Below are 24,352 nucleotides of genomic sequence, written 5' to 3' on the forward strand. Positions count from 1 at the left end.
GGCCGCGGGCGGGGCGGGGCCTGGCCGCAGTGTAGGGCGCTTATTGGCCTTGCAGGCGCCCGGGAGTCGGACCGCGGGCGGAGTGAGGCGGAGCTTAGCCGCGGCGCCGGGCGCTGATTGGCTGCCGGCCCGGCCGGCGCAGGGCCGTCTCCGGCGCCGGGGCCTGCGCTGCGATGTGAGGGCTGCAGGCTGCCGGGTGCCCGCGGCTGCGGCGAGGCTGGCGGAGGCGGGCGGGCGCCGTGGGCGGCGGGATGAGGAAGCGGACCGAGCCCGTCGCCTTGGAGCATGAGCGCTGCGCCGCGGCGGCGCTGGACGCCGACAGCCGCCTGAAGCCGACTCCGCGCTTTGCGGGCCAGGGGCCGGCGGAGCCGCGCAGCGCAGCCGACGCGGGCATGAAGCGGCCGCTGGGCAGGTGAGCCGCCGCGCGGGACGCACAGGGGAGCCCGCTCGGACCCGGTGTCCCCGTCCCCAGTGTCCCCGTGCTCAGTGTCCTCGTCCCCAGGGTCCCTGTCCCCATCCCGCTAGGACCCGGTGTCCCCATCCCACTTGGACCCGGTGTCCCCGTCCTCAGTGTCCCCGTCCTCAGTGTCCCCGTCCTCGGTGTCCTCGTCCCCATCCCGCTGTCCCCAGTGTCTTCATCCCCAGTGTCCCCGTCCCATCCCTCTCGCACCGGGTCCCCTCCCTTGGCTCCTCCATCCCTTGACTCCTCCGCGCGTCCTCGGTGCCCGCTGCGGGCCCTTACACTCTCCCTCCCCTGGCTCCGGTCAGCAAAGTGACCCCCTTCCAGAGTAAGTGCAGGGACCCCGAGTCGTGACCTCACGAGCCTCCCAAGCGTGTGGGTTCAGGGTTCCCTGGGCGGAGGGGTCTTTGGGCCCGTTCTGCCCGAGGACCCCCCCACACACTGGGCCGCCGTGTGCGGAGTTGTCCACCCGGGCTGGCCGCTGGACCTCCAGGCCAGAGTCGGGCGTGGACCATCTGCGTGGCCCGAGGTGGCTGAAGGATGCGCCGCCTGCATCCTGGCTGCAGGAGGAGAACCTGTGTTCGCAGCCAGGTGGCTGGGCGTCTGAAGCCTCGTGGGCGTCCCTGTGGACCTCTGGAGACGTGTGTGTCTGCGTGTGTTTGAAGTGTTTTTCCTGGGGGAAGGACAGGAGTGTTGTTATGTAAAGCTGACTTCAAAACTGAGCCAAGAGCATATTTTGCAGGGACAGGCGTACTCTCTCCCTGCCTGCTGGTTTCTTGTGTGTCTGGCTGTTTGTGGAAGCTTAGATATTCCCAGGGCTGTTGCAAGAAGTTCTGTGAAGTGTTTACAAGGATTGTGGTGGAGTCCTTGGGGTCATCTGGAGTGCTGTCCGTGGACACGTCACTTCCTTGCAAAATGTGTGCCCACTGTGTTTCAACTTGGTGGCCTCAGAGACACAGCCAGAGATGCCCAGGAATGGGAGTGGGCTGTCGGTGCTGCCACGAGGTGGGGTGGTTTTGGGGTGGGCATCTTCGAAGCGAGGTAGCGACTCCTCGGTGTGTGTTTTTAGGGAACTGGCTGCTTCTGGCTGTGGGGAGGCTTGTCTGCCTTCCGAACTCGTGGTTAGCTCTCATGCGCTTTTACTGACAGGCCTGGCATAGCTCCTAGATCAGTGAGAAAGTTCTTTCTTTGGAAAAAAAAAAATCCAATTGTTATGCACAGTGATCTTTGATGCTGACCTGGCACGTTCCTGAAAGTGTGCGCTGTTATAAAGGATGTGACTAATTTGATTTGATGTGAAACAATCAAGTAATGCAGGTATCCTTTGGGTAAGTAAACAAAAGGCTGTGAGGGAGCTCGGCCGGTCGCAGGGGAGGAAGGCTGAGTTTGTGTCGGGCCAGCCCCGGGCACAGCGCTGTGAACCTCTGTCGGGCAGTCGGCGTCCCCTGCCTTGCCTGCAGATGCTCACACGGAGCGTCCTGTGTTGCTGTGAGCTGCAGGTGCCCTCCGTGCTGGGGACGCCGCAACCTGCCTTTTTGACTGACTCGCAGATGCCCCTGCCCACCACTGCCAGTCTCCAGTACTCACTGCTCTAATCCAGATGGACTTTCTAACACTTCCGTTTAACGTTTGTGTATTGATTTGAAAGGCATGGTTAGAGAAAGAAGAGCTTCCATCCACTTGTTTACTCCACAGATGACTGCACGCTAGGGTTGGGCCATTTTGTGCTGCTTTCCCAGGCATTGGCATCTGGAAGCTGGATCTGCAGTAAAGCACCCGGGAGTCAAACCTGATGCCCACATGGGATCTGCCAATGTTGCAGATGACAGCCTAACCCGCTGCGCTACTGTGCCTGCCCTCAGACTGACTTAACTTCTGGGTAGTTTTTTTTTTTTAAACTTTTTCAGATTTGTTACAGAGAAGTGGGAAAACAGGAGGGAAGAGAGAACCAGAGTTGCTCTGTTCCCTAATGCACTTTAGTGCCTGTAGCAGCCACGACTGAGTCAGGCAGGAACCAGGGTCTCTTGTGGCCGGGTGCTGTCACCTGCCCCCCATGCTGTGTGTCAGTGGGAAGCTGGCCTCAGGAGAGCCCATTCTGGTCTTGAGCCCAGGCACTCCAGCTTGGCATGCGAGCACCACAGTGAGGTTTTACTGCTGCCCTGGTCTGCCCCACTGTCCATGCATTTGCCTGCAGCAAAGCTCTGCTGTGATGTCACCACTCAGAGGTACCCCAACCTCTGAACCCTGTCTGCATGGTCGCTCGCCTGACCAAGGACCAGCGTCCTTGTGTTCCGGCTGTCCCTGTTCCACAGAGCAGTCTGAGAGTGGGATGTTGTTTTCTCCATCTCTGCACCTCCAATGTGTGATAGGGTCTCTGCACCTCCAGTGCCTGATGGGAGACACTTGCCGAGTGAGTGAACACTGCGGGGTCCATTCCTGGGCGCAGAATGATGGGCGGGGGTCGTGTGTTTGTAACTGTGAGAGGTAAAGCCAGATTCCAAGGAGGTTGGCAGTGACTGGCACTCCTACTGTCTGCCACCCCCACCTTTACTAATGTGTGTGACTACACATTCTGACCTAGTTCATGAAAGTGGTATTTGTCAGTGCTTCGCATTACTTGCTGGGTGGCATTTCTGTGTGTTCTGTAAGCCTACTGTGCAGCTTACAGTCGCCTCTATCCGCTGTGACTCACCTTTAAGCTTGTTTATTTGGGGCGTTTTCATATAGACAAAAGAAGACAGTGTAATCAATATCCAGGCGTATGTCACAGTTTCATTTCAACAGCTTTTCTGTTTAGCACATCTTGAATTGTTCTATACCTCCTACTCTTTACTTTGGTAGAGTTGGGGACTGGAATATTTTCATATGAAGTATTTCATTCATTAATACTCCACATTGTAGTTGGAGTAAATAAGGGCTTATTGAATATGTAACTGTAATGCTGTTTATCTGTGTCAATAGCTGACTGCTTAATACTAGTGTTACCTGCTGGCCAGTGGACATACACATTTCTCAGGTTCTCTTAGAAATGTCTTTCTTTGCAGTTGGTTTGTTGCAAAATTCTCTACATTTTTAAAGTTTATTCCTAGCGAGTTTCATTTCTTTCTTTTTTTTTTTGTGATTGAGAATAGGATCTTTTGTTGCTGCATATTCTTAACTAGTTGTGCGCATTAATTTTGTAGCAACACTAACTATTGTTTCTAGTAGTTTTTGCAGTTGATTTTCTGGAGTTTTCCAGGTACACACTATCATGTCACTATGAACACTCATTTGTCCCTTGGTTTCCAATTTTTGTCTCTTCTGGTTGCATTGCATTTCCAGAACATCTTTGACTAGTTCTTTTGTTTCTGCTGTTAAGTCTCATACTGGTTATTTTGTTTTACAAGGACTGTGTTGTTTCTATTGGAGAAGCAGAGAAAATGAGAGACAAATAGAGCAAACTTCCATCCACTGGTTCACTCCCTAAATGTCCAGTAGCTGGAGGGAGGAACACATCCAGGTCTCAGCATGAGGGATGGGCAACAAGTTCCCTGAGCCGTCACTGCTGCCTCCAGGGGCCCGTGTTGTCAGGAAGCTGGAGGCTGGAGGAGGAGCCAAGTATCAAAGCCAGACATTCTAAAGTGAATATAGTGTCCAAAGCATTGTAAGCTGTTAGGCTAAATACTTGCCCTCAATTTTTCTTCTCGTCTTCTCTTTTCATTTCATTCATTGTCTTTATCGGAAAGGCAGAGTTAAAGAGAGGGTGTCAGGACATTGGTTCACACCTCAGTTGGCCATAACAGCCAGCACTGGCCAGGCAAAGCAGGAGCCAAGAGCTTCTTGTTTTCCTTCCCCTTGGGCACAAAGGGGCTGAGCACCTGGGCTGCGTGCTGCTGCTTTCTCAGGCGTATTATCAGGATGGTGGAGCAGAAGTGGAGCAGAGGGACATAGCCAGCGCCATATGGGATGCCAATATTGCAGGCGTGGCATTGCCCACCTCACCGGCCCTGGAGTTAGCGGTTAGTTTTTGATGCCTGTGTAAGTTCCGTGGCAAGATCATATGTTACATTAGAGTAGTAGATTTTGTAGTATGGAGTCATCTTTTTCATTCCTAGGGTGAATTCTCTTGCACAACCAGCATATGTTAGTATTTTATTTAGGAATAGTTTACATTTGTTAAAGTAGTCTGTGCTTTTTAAAAGTGCTATCTTTACCAAATTAATATTTGCAGAGGCTTTAGGAAGTGTTCTTTCTCTGCTTTAGCCAGTTTAAATATTTTTAATAAGATTTGTTTATTTATGTAAAGATTTATTTTCATTTTTATACAAAGTCACATATACAGAGAGGAGAAGAGACAGAGAGCAAGATCTTCCATCTGATGATTCACTCCCCAAGTGACTGCAACGGCTGGTGCTGCACCGATCCGAAGCCAGGAGCTAGGAAATTCCTTTGGGTCTCCCATGTGGGTGCAGGGTCCCAAAGCTTTGGGCCGTCCTCAACTGCTTTCCCAGGCCACAAGCAGGGAGGTAGATGGGAAGTAGAGCTGCCGGGATTAGAACCAGCGCCTATGTGGGGTCCTGGTGTGTTCAAGGCGAAGATTTTAGCTGCTAGGCCACAACGCTTGGCCTGCCAGTTTAAATATTTTTAAAATGACCAGTTTCTTTAGAAGTTGGTAGAATTCCCTTGCCTGGTTCCCTGAGCCTGGTGCTTTTGGCGAATTCGACAGGCGAGGATTACAGCATCTGTAGCGCACTGGCCACCTCAGGCTGGCTCTCTGCTTCCGTATTCGGTTTTGCTGACTTAGCTGTTCATAGAAAATTGTCCACCTAATCCAGCTCGTTCGCTCTGTATCTGGGGCGAGTTCCTGAGCTTCCATAATCAGGCTTTCTCTTCACGTTTCCTGGCTCCTGGCTAGCTCAGGATGCATCTGATATATAAACTGAAAGGTGGAGTGCAACATTTATAGGGATCCAGTCACCCACCCAAAAGGCGAGCTGTCCCCTGTCCCTGTCCCTGGCTGCCTGTTCAGAGGGGCAGCCGCCGGCCACCCTCCCTGGCAGGAATGTGAGCCCTGAGTAGCCAGCTCTTCCGGTCCTTCCAGAGAAGAGTCTACATGGTGCGTGGATCCAAGCCCTTGAGCCACCCTCCGCTGCTTTCCTAGACTGTTGACAGGGAGTTGGATTGGAAGTGCCCATACGGGATGTGGAGGCTGCAGGCGGGGGGTTGGGGGTTAGCATACTCTGCCGACCCCAGGAGGTGGATTCTAAAGGTGGTCATTTGTCTGATTCTCACACAGCAAGTCCAAACTCCTTGAGAAGAGAGCGCGTAGTCATTCTGCCGTGGGGATGTGCTGGCGGGCCTTTGGTCTTCCTCTCAGTTGCCTGGTGTTGGGAACTGTGCCCTGAAGGCGCACACAGTGTACAGGGACCCTGGGACAGTGAGCGTGAGCGTTCAGGGTCTGTGTGTCTCAATCAGCTGCCTCACGCTTCCCCTGCCGCCCACAGGCCAGCTGTGCAGGATCTGCAGGGATCATGAGCCAGGTTCTCCTCCCTGCGGATACCAGAGAGCACAGTCATGGCCCCCAGTTCTTCCTTGATCCGTGAAGGCTGCCATGGGGCGGGCTGAGGGCACTGTCTGTTCTCCGCCATCCAGCCTCCCCTGCCCGATGGCTTCTTTCATCCTGCATAGATTAGGAGGGGGATACTGAGGTCTGAGCCAGCTTTTGGGAAGTCTGCTTTGCCTCAAGGACAGAGTGTGCCGACACTGTGACAAGGAACGGGCCCTGGTTGTGGTACCACCCCCCCACCGCTGAGTCCACTTCCTTCTGTGTGGTGCCCATATCCCAACCAGGAACTTGGAACCCTAAACCCCAGTGTTCTGGGTTTGGACTTTGAGTCCTGTGTCTCTGGTTCAAAGTTCCTTTGTCTGCACACACCCTCCTTCCCAAAGGGCATGCTTCTCTTAGGGTGGTGATGGTGACAGACAGGCCTAACCTGTGAGAGGTATGTTTGGGTAGACAGCTCTGAGACACTCAGGAAACAGCTTTGCAAAGAAGCAAGGGCACGGTCACCTTGTCGTGTGTGCCGGCAGCAGTGAGGACAGGACCTTGGCCCAGACTCCTCCTCCTCCCTGTAGAGACTTCCCAGCAAGATAAAGGCTGCAGGGAAGATGCTTAACGCAGCCCTGACAGCTGGAGGACCGAGTAGGGCTCTTCACACTCCCTTCACAGCTGGAGGACTGAGTAGGGCTCTTCACACACCCTTCACAGTTGGAGGACCAAGTCGGGCTCTTCACACTCCCTTCACAGCTGGAGGACCAAGTCAGGGCTCTTCACACACCCTTCACAGCTGGAGGACTGAGTAGGGCTCTTCACACACACCCTTCACAGCTGGAGGACCAAGTCAGGCTCTTCACACACCCTTCACAGCTGGAGGACCAAGTCGGGCTCTTCACACACCCTGCACAGCTGGAGGACCAAGTCGGTGCTTTTCACACTCCCTTCACAGCTGGAGGACCAAGTCAGTCTCTTCACACACCTTTCACAGCTGGAGGACCGAGTAGGGCTCTTCACACACCCTTCACAGCTGGAGGACCGAGTTGGGCTCTTCATGCGGTATTGATGCCACACTACCTGGGTGTCAGTGGGCGTGTGCCTGGCCATGGACCCCCTTCAGCATGGAGAGTGGGTGACCACTCGTCTGTATGTAACCGTGGGTCAGCATCTGGAGCATTGAGTACAGGGAGGGACTGTGAGCAGCCAGGTCATCTAGGTGGACTGCTCCTGTAGGCTTTAGTCCAATCTGTTCTTAGTATCAGGGTTTGTGTATTTTAGGCGAAAGACTGAATGGAGAGTTGGTTCTCAAGTGGGTACTGTTGGGTTCTGTGGCTTGGGCTACACTGGTTTGTGAGGTGGGAGGAGAGTTGGAGGAGGTCCAGGTGTGTGGAAGGTTCTGGCAGAGTGAACTGCCGGAGTCTAGCTCCAGCCTGGGTTTCGGAACTCGGGAAGGGTGCATGGATGAGGCGCAGAAAGAAAGAGACGGACCACTAGGTTTCCATGATGATAGTGGACATGGCAATAAGGCCGTCCGCTTTATTTATACAGAATCAGTTAAACTCTGGCTCAGACTTTCCACGTCATGGTCAAGTGGGTGTTTCTAAGAACAACCATGCCATCTGCTTTATCCAAAAACAATAGAAATTCCTGCTACAATTCTTATCCTACAACCTAATCTTGTATCACAAAGAAAAGGAGAACCTAAAGATTAAGGAAAGAATGAAACCCTAAATACAGGTCCCTTGATTAGCATAAGGTCAATGGGGACAGCCAAAACAGTAGGAATAATAGAAGGCCCTTTTGTAAGACATTATCATTGACATTAACCTCCAAGTTCACATTGTGTAAAAAGCCAGTCTCACAATAGCGAAAATTCCTGGACAGATTAGAATTCTTCCGCTGAGCCGGCATAGTAGGCACAGCGAATGTCCAAGCGAAAAGCACCGACACACAGACACCATGGTGGTGGTAGAAGTGCTGGGAGCCATCTGCTCCAAAGCCTCTTTGTTACATATTATCTCCTCTTCCCCCCAAGCCCATTAACGGGACAATAGGACGTCAATGAGTCTGCAAAGGCCAGGTGCTACTGCCTTAGGCCTGATTCCTGAGTGCTCAGCTAAAGCAATGTAAATCAGCTCCACAGCCCACAACAGTGAACACTCAGTTCGTCTTCTGACGTGCCAATCCATGTCATGACTTGTGACTGAGGTCCTGAGGGGACTCGTGTCAAAAAGGATTTACTTCTTCCCTTCTCAGGTTAATTAAATAAATAAATTTTAAATATTTAAAATTTATTTTTATTGGAAAGGCAGATGTACAGAGAGGAGGAGAGACAGAGAGGAAGATCTTCTGTCGATGTGAGCGCAACAGCCAGTGTTGCGCTGCTCCGAGGCCAGGAGCCAGGACCTTCCTCCAGGTCTCCCACACGGGTGCAGGGTCCCAAGGCTCTGGGCCGTCCTCGACTGCTTTCCCAGGCCACAAGCAGGGAGCTGGATGGGAAGTGGAGCTGCTGGGACTAGAACTGGTGCCCATATTGGATCCTGGTGTGTTCAAGGCGAGGACTTTAACTGCTACGCTATCACGCTGGGCCCCCTCAGTCAGGTTCTAAGTCTGGTGATGGATTTATATATGTACATATGGTGAGCCTATCATTGGTGTTAGAGCATTTGTAGCAGTATAGTTTGGTCATTCAGTCATATTTTCTCCCCCAACTCATTCTACAAAACTTGAATGCCTGTTCTGTACAGAAGCACTGTGAATTCTGAGCCACAGCAGGGGATGCTGCTTGCTGAGACTAATATATGACATGTCACACGCTCAGAGCGCGAATGGAGCAAGTAGACCTGGGTGGGGGCAGAACGGGACAAGGCCCCACCGCAGAGTGGCAAGAGGCCTTCCTGACTAGGGACACCTGCTGCGGAGCAAGAGTGACGTGTGTGTCCTTGTGACTGGAGCGCAGTAGAGTCGGGAGAGCAGGCAGGGCCGTGGTCGTCAAGGCTGAAGATGGAGGGGTGGGGGGCTTGGCCCAGGCAGCAGCCGTGGAGGTGACAAGTGTGGAATTCTGTGTGTGCTTTGAAGAAGCTGTCAACAGAATTGACAGGGGACGGGATGGAAGGAATGTAAAGAGAAGTCAAGTTGTAACTGTCACTCCCCGAGTTAACAGGAGAGTGGCCTAGCCGTGCCCTGAGGGAGGGAGGTCAGTTCCCTGCCACAGCACCACAGGCTGGGCACTCAGCGGCAGTGTAAGTTCGTTTGCTCCCGCTTCTGGAGTCTGCACGCCTGGAGGTGTACACCTGGTGAATGTGCTCCTGCTGTGCCGCCGTGTGGCCAGGGAGCAGGGGTGGGAGCGGGAGCATACCAGAGAGTGCTTGCCTTGGGAGTGGCTACCCCAGGGTGGCCCACCCACGCCCAGGGACCGTGGCTACGCCAGGGTAGCTCACTCATGCCCAGAGACTGTGTCTACCCCAGAGTGGCCCACTCCCACCCGGGGACCGGGTCTACCCCAGGATGGCCCATCCCCGCCCAGGGACCATGGTGTTATCTGAGCCTCTGGGTAGAGCCTTAGGAGCTTATCCCCTCTGAAGGTCCGGCCTCCTGGTGACCACCTTGGTGGTGTTGCAATGTACAGGAGAGTTTCAAGGAAGGGCTATGAAACCATGGTGTCCCACTGTCATCCCAGAGGTCTTTGACTCTTGGCAGCATTAACTTCAAAGAGCAGCTCATTCTAAGGCAGATTTCCTCCAGCTGAGAGTCCGTGAAGTCAAAATTAAGCAGCTATTTCCAAATTGTCAGTGGTGGGACACCCCAGGACAGACCCTGCCAAAGAAAAAAAACAGGCAAGAATGGAATAACTCTCACTGTTCAAAAAGAAAAAGGAAGAAATAGTGGAAATGTCATTAAATCTTTTCTTTAAATTTATCTATTTATTTTTATTTGAGTGAGTTACAGAGAGGAGGAAGGAGAGAGAGGTCTGCCATCCACGGTTTGCTCCACAGATGGCCACATTAGCCAGGGCTGAGCCAAGCTGAAGCCAGAGCCAGGATCTGCTTTCAGGCCTCCCCATGTGGGTGCAGGAGCTCACAGACTTGAGCCATCAGGTAGAGCTGAACCAGAAGAGGGGCAGCCAAGACATGAACCAGCGCCCATATGGAATGCTGGTGCTGTAGGCTGAGGTTTACCCTACTGTGACACAGCGCCATCCTTAATGATATTAAATCTCAGCTCTCCTCTGCTGGGCTGCAGCTGCTGCTGTTGAGCATGAGAGCCAGGTCTGGGGCTTGCCGGGCTGGTCAAGGTAGCAGTACATGTTGACATAAATGTGGGCCAGGTCTGGGGGCGAGTCAGGTTGAGCTAAACTGCAGCACGCATGGGAGTGCACGAGAGCCAGATGGGCTAAGCTGTCGCACATCTGGCACGTGCAGAGACGGACTGGGGTCTGGACTGCTGGGGCTCGAGCAAGCCATGGCACCCACAGGGGTACACGAAGACTGGGCTGAGCTAAGGTGCAGTGCCTGTCAGTTCACAGGAGAGATGGCCCTGGGGACAGAACTGATCAGGCAGCTGCATCTACCAGTATGTGTGTTGGTGGCTGCAGGTGACAGGCCAGACCTGACCCTGTGCTGACCCGTGCACACGAGTCCAAGTCTGAGGTCTCCCCAGGCCAGGTGAGCTCACCTAGATGGCTGGACTCGAACCTTGGCCACAGGGAAGTTCATAGTGTGTGTGGTCCGACCTTGGAGTATATGTTGTTGGGACTGGGCCTCCTCAGTTATTGATGGCTGTGCAGTGGGCACCGTGCTCACCTAGGCCAGCAGGGGATGTCAAGTGCCTCCTCAGAGGGGAAAGAAGAACAGCCCCCTCCTTTTTTTTTTTTTTTTATTAATATTTATTTACTTTGGGCCCTGTGTAGTAGCCTAGTGACTAAAGTCCTCGCCTTGTGTGCACTGGGATCCCATATGGATGCCAGTTCCTGTCCCACATGCTCTACTTCCCTTCCAGCTCCCTGCTTGTGGCCTGAGAAAGCAGAGGAGGACGGCCCAAAGCCTTGGAACCCTGCACCCGCATGGGAGACGTGGAAGCAGCTCCTGGCTTCTGGCTTCAGTTCGGTGCAGCTCCGGCCATTATGGCCCCCTGGGGAGTGAACCAATGGACAGATCTTCCTCTCTCCCTCCCTCTCTCTGTATATCTACCTTTCCAGTAAAAATAGATTTTTTTTTTTCCTTTGGCCAAGGTTTACAATATGTTCCTGGGCCTGTGAATGCACACTGAGCTGGACTTGGTCAGCAGTAGACCTTGGAATGCTGCATGGGGCTGACAATGTTTCAGAGCTATCAGAACCACCCAACACCCTTGGAACTCTTCCCACAACGCAGTCTCTTAAGGGGTCATCAAATGGCTGTGCCCGTCCCTGGGTGCTGATATAGTTTGACAGCAAGGAGTGGCCCCTGCACACCTTCTTCCATACTTCACTGGAGACCTTCACATGCGTGCCTCCCTCTAAATTATGTAAACAGTATTAAATTTTTTGAAGTTTCAAAGCTAATGACTGACCTCCTTTGACCTTGGTGGCTCGTACCTCCTGCGTTTCATGAAGCCCTGGGATAAGGACACGGTTCAGCCCATGCTGTCTCAGGCTTAGCCTTTCCTCCAATTCCCGGTACTTTGTTGCTGTATTCTGTACCAGTGTTCTGGTCATGACCTCTAGGAGAGTCCAGACTTCCCCTGCAGCCTTCCTCTTCCCAGCCCTCGCCAGACTTGGCCTCGATGCTCGGCTCATGGCAGTATGGACTCATTCCAGCCATCTACCACAGATACCCCAGCCCCCACGGCTTACCCAGCCCACGGCCACTTCCACATTTTCAGGCCTGCCTTTGCCCCAGTTCTCAGCACTGGTTTTCTGTCCTCATCTGTACTCTCTCTATCTAACAGAACATTGGACACTCAGCACTTGGTAGATAATAGAAGTTTGTTTGGTGCACAATCCTGGAGATGGACAAGTTCAAGGAGGGGACAGCCACTTCTGTGAGGGGCTTTGTGCCGCATGATGGCTGGCAGAAGCCACTGTCGTGAGGAGTTGCGGCGTTGCTCCAGGGAGAACCAGCTCATGGAGAACCAGCTCATTTCCCAAACAGCGGGCTTAACCATCCATGAGCATGGAGCTGTCTGGTCCTAACCACCTTCTTAGATCCACCTCCTGACTGAGTCCTGGAGGAGACCGTGTAAAGCAAGAACAACAGTGCAAAGAGCCAAGTGCTTTGGGAAGTGGCAGTGAGGAATCTGGCTTTGGATACACTGAGGTGCCCATTAAACACCTTGGTGGAGTAGGACCCATGTCTGACCACAGCCTCCTGCTAACAGTGCTGGATTTGCACAGTAGACTGAAGCAGCCCTGCAGGTGAAGCCTGCACGCTAAGGAAGAAGCTATGGCTCAGGATCCTTGGCGGGAGTGTGGACTGCAGGTCAGGAGGACAGCTGGGAGAAGTGGAGGCAGCCTTTCTGGAGGAAAGAGAGATTGGTGCTGGGTTTGGTGCTCTGGGCTTCCTGGTGACAGTTGTGGCTTCTTGGACTGTTGGAGCAAGATCCTAACAGAGTGGGCTCAAGGGAGAGGTTCAGGGGAAATGCAAGTCGCGTTTGTTTGTTTTTGAAGACTGACTTGTTTGAAATGCAAAGATACAGAGCCAGCGGGAGATGACTGCCCTGGCTCCCCAACAAGTGCGACAGCCAGGGCTAGGCCAGGCCAAAGGCAGGAGGCATGAACTTAACCCAGGGCTCCTGTTATACAGGTGACGGGGCCAAGGTACTTTTGCCAACAGTTGCTACCTTCCCAGGCACATTAGCAAGGAGCTGGATGGGAAGTGGAGCAGCCAGGACTCAGACTGGTTCTGCTCTTGGGTGCCAGCTCCCAGGCCTTCTGGCCCCTGCTTTCCCTGTGTGGAGAGAAGTTGGGAGGCAGGGTAGTGAGAGTGAGAGGAATTATTGGAGCGGTGATGTTGTGCCTATGGGCATAATCCAGGAGATGGAAAAACTGACCATGGGTGTGGTAGCATTTCTAGGCCTGTTGAGAAGGCTCAGGGTTCAGAGTCCCAAGGCCAGGCAGACAGGAAGCAGACAGTGAAACACGTGAGTAGACAGTGCAGTGGGCTAAAGCAGCGAGGCTGTCTGCTGAGCAGGAGGTTGGCAGGGAGAGCCGGGGGTCCTGGCCCTTTCACTTCCCCTTGCTTCATTCTCATCCACAGCAGAGGTGCTTCAGGGTAGGGACTCCTCTCGCTGAAACAGTGTTTTAGACACGGATGACAGAGGTGGTTCCCGAGAGAAGCCACTCCGCCTTGACTGGCCCTGTGTTCTGTGCATCCAGGTGCTGTCACATCCTACGAAGCTGTGATGGGGGTCTCCCCAATGTCCCCTGTGAGGGGGCTGAGGGCCGGGCTGAGGTGCAGGTGGAGGAAAGGCCCCAGGCTCTGAGATGAAGATCCGGGGATCAGGTGGGGTTTGAGCCAGACTGCCCAGAGTGCTAACTCTTGGTCCTGGGCTGATAGGACTTGGTCGTCTTCGTCATAATGACCTTGTGTGGAAATGCCCGAGGAGGTGATGGCAAACGTGTCACCTGGGAGGGTTTGGGTCTGTCTTTGAAGCAAAGACCAGCTATAATTTAGGTTTATTCTTCAAAAAAAAGTATTCTTATTTGAAAGACAGATTTACAGAGAACGACGGAGAGATTGTCCATCCTCTGCTTCACTCCCCAAAAGGCCACCATGGCTGGAGCTGGAGTTGGGCCATTCCGAAGCCAGGGGGCTCTTCCTCCAGGTCTCCCACACGGGTGCAGGGTCCCAAGGCTTTGGGCCGTCCCTCGACTGCTTTCCCAGGCCACAAGCAGGGAGCTGGATGGGAAGTGGAGCTGTCTGGAACATGAACTGGCACATGGGATCCTGGCACGTGCAAGGCAAGGACATTAGCAACTAAGGTGCCAGGCCTGACCAAACACTTTAAGATAGAGAAAGCCCAGATTGCCTAGGTTCTTGACAGACTAGTGGAGTCTCCTACACGGTTAGGATCTCTTGGCTGAACCATCTGGAACGGGGACGTAAGAATGTTGAGGGTGGACACCAGCCCCTTAGGTGCAGTAGCTTAGGTTCCTGGAGGGGGGCAGGACTGGTGACTGGACAGTCCTCCTGTCCTCACAGCCTTCTGGGCCTGCGCTGTCCTGTTTCTGGGACAGTCCATGGCTTCTGCCAGGAAGTGAGCGCACTGGCGACAGATATGCTTTGGTTCTTTAAAATGCATTTATTTCCATGAAAGGCAGAAATACAGAGAGAGAGAGAGGTCTTTCATCTGCAGGGTGATTCCTTAAATGGCCACAACAGCCAGAACTGGAGCTGTCTGGAGCCAGGAGTGTTGGGGTCTCTTCTATGGATGCAGGGACACATGAGCTTGGTCCATCGTCTGCTGCTTTCCCAGGTGTGTAGCAGGGAGCTGGATCAGTAATGGGGCAGCTGGGGCTCAAACCAGTGCCCTCATGGGATGGCAGCACTGCAGGCAGCGGCCTTACCCACTCCCTGTGCCACAGCGCTGCCCCACAGGTGGTATCTGCCTGATGTGCTGCAGCATGGCCCACCCCCCATCCAGATGCTTTGCTGATGGCCATGGCAGAGAGAGACTAGGGGGACGGCTGGAGACAATGCTTGCTTTCTTTCTTTTTTTTTTTTTTTTTTAAAGATTTATTTGTTTTTATTACAAAGTCAGATATATAGAGAGGAGGAGAGACAGAGAGGAAGATCTTCGGTCTGATGATTCACTCCCCAAGCGGCTGCAACAGCTGGAGCTGCACCAATTTGAAGCCGGGAGCCAGAAGCTTCTTCCTGGTCTCCCACACAGGTGCAGGGTCCCAAAGTTTTGGGCCATCCTTGACTGCTTTCCCAGACCACAGGCAGGGAGCTGGTTGGGAAGTAGGGCTGCTGAGATTAGAATTGGTGCCCATATGGGACCCCAGCCCATACAAGGCAAGGGCCTAGCTGCTAGGCCACCACACTGGGCCCTTTACGGTTTTTTTTTTTTTTCTTGAATATTCCTTTGTTGCTTTGATACTTTTCTTTGCTAATTGTCTCCAGTGTATACTGTCTTTTACTCTTTCCTTCCTTGACGGGATGCAATGCCAAATGCCAGCTGGACTGCGTAGGAATAGACAATAAAGAAATCCCCGCAGCTTTGAGACACGGGACACTTGCACACAGCACGTCATCGCGGAGCCGATGGGAAGCAAAGAGGGAGCCTGTGTTTGTGGGCCGTTGGGACTTGGCTGAGGGCTGCAGCAGGAAGGAGCTGTGTGGCAGCAGTGCAGGCCAGCTGGGAGCCTGCCAGCCTGGTCCCTGAAGAGGAAGCTGAGCAGGGAGACCCCAGCTGCAGTTCCCTCATCAGGGCAAGCGGCAGGACCACCACTCTCACTCTGTCCCTCTTTCCAGTATTGACAGTTTCGCACAGAGTTGACAGGCAGTTGCCGTTCACGGTGTGGCGCGTATTGAGAATACTGCTCATGCAGTCTTTCATTTAGCAATCCGTTCTTTCCATTTGGCCTTTGCTAAAGGCTGGGAGATGTTGACAGAATGTGCAAGAGTGGCACGATAGCAGTTTGGAGCTTACATTCTTTTAAAGGAAAAAAAAAACGGCGGCACATAAATAAATATAAAAAAATATAAAAAATAAATATAAAAAAGATCTCTGTCTCTTCTCTCTGTATATCTGCCTTTCCAATAAAAATAATTAAATCTTTAAAACAATGTCTCAGTGGGTGGGAGAGGGCTCCAAAGGAAAAGCGAGTGGTGACATGTGGCGTGTGTGCTCCTTAAGATGGCAGTGAGATGCGCTTGTACCCGGGACTGGCACGGCCTTTTCGGGGAGGGCACCCAGCTGTCGAGCTGTGCCGACGAGGTCCGCAGGCTTCTCATCTTCGGGGATGGGTATGTATGCGTTGCTCTTGTGTGCCTTGGTAAGGCCTGAAAGATTCCAATTCTGTAGAATGAGAGTCATTCCCAACACTGCCTTCGTTGAAGTAAGATTGTTAGTGTTAAAATTTACACCTAGAAACTGAGGATAGTCCAGCTGTTTAGCCTTTTGTCTGTTTTGTGGGAGCGCAATGGAAACAAATGATGAAGCATTTTTGTCTCTACAGTTTTGGTTGAGGAATTGCTGAAAACCAATGATGAAGACATTCAGTGAAATCGAGAACTTTTACCTCTGACCCGAATGGAGTCATGATGAAAATCTTCCGTGAAATAGCAAAATAACAGTAACAGAAAGAGTAGACGAAGCACGGGGAACAAGCTAGCAAAACTGGGCCTGAGACAGCCATGGGTGTAAGCTGTGAGAGGTGGCGGGTGTGTGCGGTGAGCCCCGCGGGGGCCCTGGGCAGAGGGAGGGAAATGTAGCCGGTGAGTGCAGAGCCTGGCAGGTGGCCTAAGGCTGGGGAGATCCTGATGGCTCAAGCTTGTGGGGAAGGGTCCCAGAAGAGAGCGTGCAGGGAGCGCTTCCCAGGGATTCTGTGAGAGCTCACGTGTGAGCGTGTGGGGAGCTGGCCGAGCCTGAGGAAGCACCTGCCCTGTGAGAGCAGGGGGCAGACACGCCGTTTGTACAGCTGGGCCATTCTTCACGGGACAGCGCGTCGAACACTGAGGAACGGCACCCTTCTCACTGCAGAATAACCAGACCCACCCATCTGAGCACGGGCAGGATCAGAAGGACCAGACCGTCTGTGTCCCAGCGCAGGGCTCAGTACTGCTGGCAGGAGTAGGACTGTATTCACCTGGCAAAGCGAAACGCACAGAATTCAAAATGCATTCAGTGCAGTGATCTTGTGACCGTGTGTGTCTCTTTCCAGATTTCATCTTGTGAGGATTGGTCCCCTGGGTGAGGGAGCGCCCTAATGGGCCTGTGTTACTGGAAGCACTTCCTTGGTAGTATTCTGACGTTCTGGGCCTCAAGACTTTGACGTACGGATGTGGGACACAGCCCTAGTAGCACCAGACCTGCAAAAGATGGGAAAATGATCATGTACAACTGTCGCATTAGGGTTAGCAGAAGACATTGGGTCAGGCGCGGTAGCCTAGCAACTAAGTCCTCACCTTGAACATGCTGGGATCCCATATGGGCGCAGGTTCTATTCCACCTGGGGAGTGAACCATCAGATGGAAGATCTTCCTCTCTGTCTCTCCTCCTCTCTGTATATCTGAGTTTGCAATGAAAATAAATAGATCTTTTTTTTTTTTTAAATAGAGAACATTAAAGCCGTCAGTGTAATTATGTTTCATATGTTCAAGGAGTTCATGAAATCAGGGAGATGAGAGCAGTGTCATGGTGCAGAGGGTTAAACCACTGGTTTCAGTGCTGCCTTCCCATAGTGGAGTGCTGGTTGGAGTGCAGCTCCCTGCTCCCGTGCCAGGGAAGGCACCAGGTATCTGTGCCCTTCCACCACGTGGGAGGAGAGCCATGAAGTCCTGGCTCCTGCCTTCCGCTGGCTGCTGTGGCCATTTGCAGAGTGAAAGATAACTTTCCCTCCCTCCCTCCCTCTCTTCCCCTCTCCCCCAAACTCCCACCAGCCCACATCTCCCGCTCTGTGATTTTCTGCTCTTATCCTCTTTTTTTTTGTATTTATTTTAAAAGGTTTATTTTTATTGGAGAGGCAGATTTAAGAGAGAAAGAGCTTCCGTCTTCCAGTTTACTCCCCAAGTGACCGCAATGGCTGGAGCCGAGCCAGCCTGAAGCCGGGAGCCTCCTCCAGGTCTCCCACGCGGGGGCAGGGTCCCAAGGCTTCTGCCATCCTCCTCTGCTTTCCCAGGCCACAAGCAGGGAGCTGGATGGGAAGTGGGGCAGCCAAGACACAAACCGGTGCTCATATGGGATCCCAGACATGCAAGGTGAGGACTTAGCCACTAGGCTATCATTGCTGTTCCTCTCCCCCCTCCCCTTTTTTAAAGAGTTGTGGAAAATTGAAAACTTCCCTGAAAATTGCCCAAATCGGCTTTCTAAAGATGGAAGCCATATTGTGCGAGGTGAAAGATACATTGATGGTGTTAAATGACGTATCAGATGCCGAAAGAGAAAAGACTCAATTACCCAGCATAAACTATGGGGATGGAAAAAAAAAAAACAGAACAAAACCATTTTCAAAAGCATCATGCAGCTGAGGACAGGCTGAGGCTGCTTGTCATGTGGGTGACTGTAATCCCCAAAGAAGGAGGGCAGGGGAGCCAGGCAGCAGTGTGAGCAGGCAGTGGTGAGGGTTCCATGCTTGGCCAGCCCTGCACTGTGAGCCCACTGCTGGGAAGGTCATGGATCCCTGCATAGTGACGGTGACAGAGCTGCCCCAAGGCCCCGCACAGGCAGATCACCCGGACCAGAGGGCGACAAGAGACGTGTGCCTGCCACGTCTCCAACAGAAAATAAAAATATATCTTCACTGTATTGCATTGTTCTGACTTTAACCAGAATACCAGGAAAAGTCCCCGAGCAGGGAGGAGGCTCACTGCCCAGATGAGGTGAACCCACAGCCTGGCATCTGATGAAGAAGATGGAGGATCACAAGGCAAGCCAGAACAGGAGGCGTGCCCTGTGCAGAGCCTCCTCCCACGCGCAAGACCCAGGGACCCGAAGACCACCCCTAGCCCCTCAGCCCTGAACGTTAAGCCCGGTAGCCGTGAACCCACGAGCTTGCTGTTCCAGTGTTTACTGGTGTTTGGAGAGCCAAGTCTTTGAAATCATAACAAATGCAAAGGTTGAGGGGGTTGCTGAAAGACACTCAATACTGAAGCGGAACTCTAAGCACTGTTGAAGGATGGCCTCCAGGCAGAAAAATAGTATACTGGCTGAAAATATAAGTCTCTACAAATCACCTGAAAGCATCTTCAGCATTTTAAAAATAACCAGAAATTATCATGGGTTTTATTAAAATTTTAAAATGCAGTTATGACAGCTGCATATAGACTGGAAAGGAAGAAATACAGCTCTGCTCTTTTTTTTTTTTTAAGATTTATTTATTTTTATTGGAAAGGCCGATATACAGAGGAGGAGAGAGGAAGATCTTCCATCCAATGTTTCACTTGCCAAGTGGCCGCAATGGCTGAACTGAGCCGATTCCAAAGCCAGGAGCCAGGAAATTCCTCCAGGTCTCCCACTCGGGTGCAGGGTCCCAAGGCTTTAGGCCATCCTCGACTGCCTTCTAGGCCACAAGCAGGGAGCTGGATGGGAAGTGGAGCTGCTGGGATTAGAACCGGCGCCCATATGGAATCCCAGTGCATTCAAGGTGAGGACTTTAGCTGCTATGCTATTACACCGGGCCTCACAGCTCTACTCTTGGAATGCTCTTATGTGTAAACTTTTGTCATTTCGCACCGACACAGAATCTGCTGGAGACAGATGCTAGTAACCTTAAGGCAAGCCTTTAAGATGGGTTTATAACAAATTCCCCTAAACCCTTGACCTGGAGGGAGTGTTTTGCTTGTCTGTTGAGATGGCCATGTCCCACACAGAAGCAAACATTATGAGAGCTTGCGAAAAAGTTAATGGAAAAATTGATTTGTCAAATCTTACTGGGTGTAAAATATCTTGCCAGTTCTGCTTTGCATGAACTTTTTCAAGCACTGTCATATTCTTTGCAGTTTGCTTCGTCTGATGTTAATATAGACCCCTTGGTTATGTTCTGGCGTTAACATGTTATATGAGGGGGTCTTCAAGAAGTTAACGGAAAACACGCATGATGAGATAATCAATCCATTGTGTACACTTCAAAAAAATTTTCTCTGCAACATCTTTTAATTCCATTTTCCATGAGCTTTCTGCCTTTGTGTTTCCAGAAATGAACATGACACATTTGGCAAAGTGAAGGGATCAGTTCATGAAGCAGAAGTTATATATACTTGCTGCTTCAGTCTCCACAAAGCTGTTAAGAGGGCTGGACACATCCACGGTTACAGTCAGAGGTCTGAGCTCCCTGTCAGCGAGTGATGGAAGGAGCAGCCCAGATGCCGCCGTCTGGCAGCCTGACCTGATGGACACCCAGGCCCAGCAGGGACACATTGTCCTCACACACATTCACGGTGCGGACCCCGATCCGGGCCACAGGACAAGTGTCAGGATCTCAAAAAGGTTTAAGTCGTACGGCACCTGTTCTCTAACCCTAAGCAATTCAGTTTGAAATCAGTGAAGGAAAGCTCTCTGGGAAGCCCCCGAGTAGCTGGGAACTAAACAGAATACCTCTGCCCAAGCCGTGGGTCAAAGAGGAAACCAGAAGTCAGCAGGCAGTTCACACAGAACAGAAACACAGACACGTGGGACACAGGCCTCGAGAACTTTGGGGGAACCTGGTCAGCCCCGGATGCCATTGGCAGAAGAGAAGGGTCTCCCCTGAATGACATCAGCCTCGACGTCAGAAAACCAGAGGAAGGAAAGCAAGTTAAACCCAAAGTGAGGCTCCAGTGAAGGCCGGAGCTGAGATCAGGGGAACAGAAACTGGAGTTCGAATGTTTGTAGTAACTTTAACCTATAACAGACAAACCTTGGAGAAACCCAGATGTGCACGAACAATAAATACAGAAGAGCAATTTGTGCTGTATCCATAAATGGATTATTTCTTACTAATGAAAGGGAATTAACTAAGGGCCAGCACAGTGGCTCAACTGGTGAATCTTCAGCCTGCAAGTGCCAGCATTCCATATGGGTGCCAGTTCATGTCCCAACTGCTTTGCTTCTGATCCAGCTCCCTGCTTAAAGTCTGTGAGAGCAGTGGAGCATGGCCTCAAAGCCTTAGACCCTGCACCCTTGTGGGGGACTTGAACAAAGCTCTGGCTCCTGGCTTTGGATTGGCTCAGCTCCAGCCATTGCGGCCACTTGGGGAGTGAACCAGCAGATGAAAGATCTTTCTCTGTCTGCTTTCCTCTGTAAATCTGCCTTTCCAATAAAAAGAAATCTTTATTTAAAAAGGAATTAACCAAGAATAGAGAGTTTGATTTATAAGAGAGCTGTCTTCCATGTGGTGGTTCACTCTAAGTGGCTGTAGCAGCCAGGGCTGGACCAGGCTGAAGCAGGAGCAGGGCGCTTCAGCCAGGTCTCCCAGATAGGGCAGGACACCAGCACTTGTCCACTGCTTTATCAGGCCGTCAGTGGGCAGCTGGGCAGAAGTGGAAGCTGGGGGCCCAGCGCAGTGGCCTAGCGGATAAAGTCCTTGCCTTCAACACACTGGAATCCCATATGGGCATCGGTTCTAATCCCGGCAGCTCCACTTCCCATCCAGCTCCCTGCTTGTGGCCTGGGAAAGCAGTTGAGGATGGCCCAAAGCCTTGGGACCCTGCATCCTGCGTGGGAGACCCAGAAGAGGTTCCTGGTTCCCGGCTTCGGATTGGCGCAGCACTGGCCATTACGGTCACTTGGGGAGTGAATCATCGGACGGAAGATCTTCCTCTCTGTCTCCCCTCCTCTCTGTATATCTGACTTTGCAATAAAAATAAACAAATCTTAAAAAACAAAAAAAAGAAGCAGAAGCTGGGACTCAGCTGGCACCCGTGTGGGATGCCTGCATAATAGCAGCTTTGACTCCATGCCACAATGCCCGCCCAGCAAAGGATTTTATGACAGCTAATTATTCTGGATGACACTGTAGTGGTGAATACATATTATGATCCACTTGTGAAAAACTCGTAGCATACAGTAGCAATAGCCAGAGTGAATCCTAGTGTAATCCAGAGCGATAATGAGGTGTCAGGGAAGGATTGCCGGCTGCAATTTAGGTGGAGGTGAGGCAGGTATGGGGCAAGTGGTATATCGGAAATCTCTGTACCTTTCTGATTTTGTTATGGACCTAGAATTGCCCTCAAAGATTAAGTTTGTTTTTAACTTTCATTTTGATTTAAGAGGCAGACAGATGAAGAGGGATCTTCCATCTGCTAATTCACTACCCAAGTGCCTGAGTCAGGCCAGGCTAGGACAGCCCAAAGCCAGGGTCGCAGAGCTCAGTCTGGGATCACAGTGGCTAGAGGGAGGAGAGGCAGTGTCCTGCACACAGCCCCCAGTGCCTGTGTGAAGTCCTGGCTTCTGTTTCCAGCCTCCTGCTAACATGCAGTGGGTGGGGGCTCTAGTCACTGGGTGCCAGCCACCCACAAAGGCAAAGGATCAGTTTCCTGCCTCTTGGCTTCAGCATGACCCATCCCGGTCTGTGGCAAGCTTGGGAAGCAGCCGGCGGGCTTCTCTAGCTTTCAAATAGAACAACAACAACAAAAAAAACCATGCAACGGGCCCGGCGGCGTGGCCTAGCGGCTGAAGTCCTCACCTTGAAAGCCCCGGGATCCCATATGGGCGCCGGTTCTAATCCCGGCAGCTCCACTTCCCATCCAGCTCCCTGCTTGTGGCCTGGGAAAGCAGTCGAGGACGGCCCAAAGCATTGGGACCCTGCACCTGCGTGGGAGACCTGGAAAAGGTTCCAGGTTCCCTGCTTCGGATTGGCGCACATCGGCCCGTTGCGGCTCACTTGGGGAGTGAATCATCGGACGGAAGATCTTCCTCTCTGTCTCTCCTCCTCTGTGTATCTGGCTGTAACAAAATGAATAAATCTTTAAAAAAAAAACATGCAAAAAGAAGTGAACATATTAATCTCAATGTATATTGAGTGAAAGAAGCCAGGCAAAGCAGATTTTATGTATGTAAAACTATAAAATTCGAAGTATCTGTAATCACAGAGCAGGCCTGTGGCTGCCTAGGGACGAGGGGTCAGGAGGGAGGCTTTACCAAGCGGTGGGAGGGAAACACCATGTAAACTTAGAGATGAAAACATCCTGAGAAACTGGCAGGATGCGCTCTTCTTGCTAGGCGGATCCTTGGGTCATTACGTGACGTTTATCTTCATCTTTTTTTTACTGTTTCTCATGTTAAAGTCTATTATCTGACACGTGTGGCTACACCAGCTCGTTTTTTTTTCTCTATCCTGAAATAGTTTTTCTGTCCTTTCACTTACTATTTCCACCTCTTTGTTAGTGAGGTGTGTCTCCTGTAGGCAACGGATAAATGGGCTTTGTTATTTTGATCCAGTCCGCTAAGGTATTTCACTTGATTGATGAGTTTAAGTCATTTACATCCAGGGTAATGTGGATTGGTCCTGTCAGTTCGTTGTTTGATTTACTCTTTTGTTGTTTTAGTGGGTTGTTCTCCATATTTGCCTTTGGTTTTGATAGGTACTATTCCTTTTCTCTGTTAACAGAACATCTTTTAAAAACAAATTTTTACTTTGTTATTGTTATTTTTAAAAAAGATTTATTTTTATTGCAAAGTCAGATATACACAGAGGAGGAGAGACAGAGAGGAAGATCTTCCATTCAACGATTCACTCCCCAATTGTCCGCAATGGCTGGTGTTGCTCCGATTCGAAGCCAGGAGCCAGGAACTTCCTCCAGGTCTACCACGTGGGTGCAGGGTGCCAAGGCTTTGGGCCATTCTCGACTGCTTTCCCAGGCCACAAGCAGGGAGCTGGATGGAAGCAGGGCTGCTGGGATTAGAACTGGCGCCCATATGGGATCCCAGTGCATTCAAGGTGATGACTTCAACCGCCCGGGCACTGTGCCAGGCCCATTTGTTGTTTTTTTAATTGGAAAGGCAGATATACAGAGAGGAGGAGAGATAGAGAGGAAGATCTTCCATCTGTTGATTCATTCCCCAAGTGGCTGCAATGGCCGGAGCTGTGCCGATCAGGAGCTGGGAGACTCCTCTGGGTCTCCCACACAGGTGTAGGGTCCCAAGGCTTTGGGCCGTTCCCAGCTGCTTTTCCCGAATTGTTTCTCCAAATTACGGAAGTTTTTCTTTATTATTTCATTGAATACAATTTTTTTTAAAGATTTGGTTTATGTTTTTTATTGCAAAGTCAGATATATACAGAGAGGAGGAGAGACAGAGAGAAATATCTTCCATCTGATGATTCACTCCCCAAGTGACACTAATGGCCATTGCTGCGCCAATCAGAAGCCAGGAGCCTGGAGTTTCTTCCAGGTCTCCCACATGGGTGCAGGGTCCCAAGGCTTTGAGCCATCCTCGACTGCATTCCCAGGCCACAAGCAGGGAGCTGGATGGGAGTGGAGCTGCTGGGACTGCTAGAATGCTCGTCAGCTAATGCCTTAGTTCTGTGCTGCTATAACAAAAGGCCTGAGGCTGGCTCTTTATAAACCTCAGAGGCTTGTTTCTTGCAGCTGTGCAGGTTGGGAGATCTATTGCGGGAGTTCTGGAGGGAGGCTGTGTGGTGAGAGGGCACAGGGCAGAAGGGCCAGCAGGGAGCCTGCTCTGTGTGGGCCTTAGTCCCACGCGCAAAGGAGGAGCCTGTGTTTCCCTGCAGTCAGGCA

The 24,352-nt window shown here is 51.7% G+C and overlaps 1 protein-coding gene across 1 annotated transcript in view; it reads left to right on the top strand.

The window, feature by feature from the left end:
* The first annotated feature begins 139 nt into the window (after positions 1-139).
* ABHD12 (abhydrolase domain containing 12, lysophospholipase) overlaps positions 140-24,352 on the top strand; it is a 73,059-nt gene continuing 48,846 nt past the window's right edge. Inside the window, exon 1 of the mRNA XM_058679931.1 lies at positions 140-412. Coding sequence (XP_058535914.1) covers positions 252-412 — 161 coding nt within the window. The 5' untranslated portion in view covers positions 140-251. The remainder of the gene's footprint in view (positions 413-24,352) is intronic.

This window comes from Ochotona princeps, chromosome 22 (assembly GCF_030435755.1).
Source record: "Ochotona princeps isolate mOchPri1 chromosome 22, mOchPri1.hap1, whole genome shotgun sequence".
In the NCBI taxonomy this organism is placed as follows: domain Eukaryota; kingdom Metazoa; phylum Chordata; class Mammalia; order Lagomorpha; family Ochotonidae; genus Ochotona; species Ochotona princeps.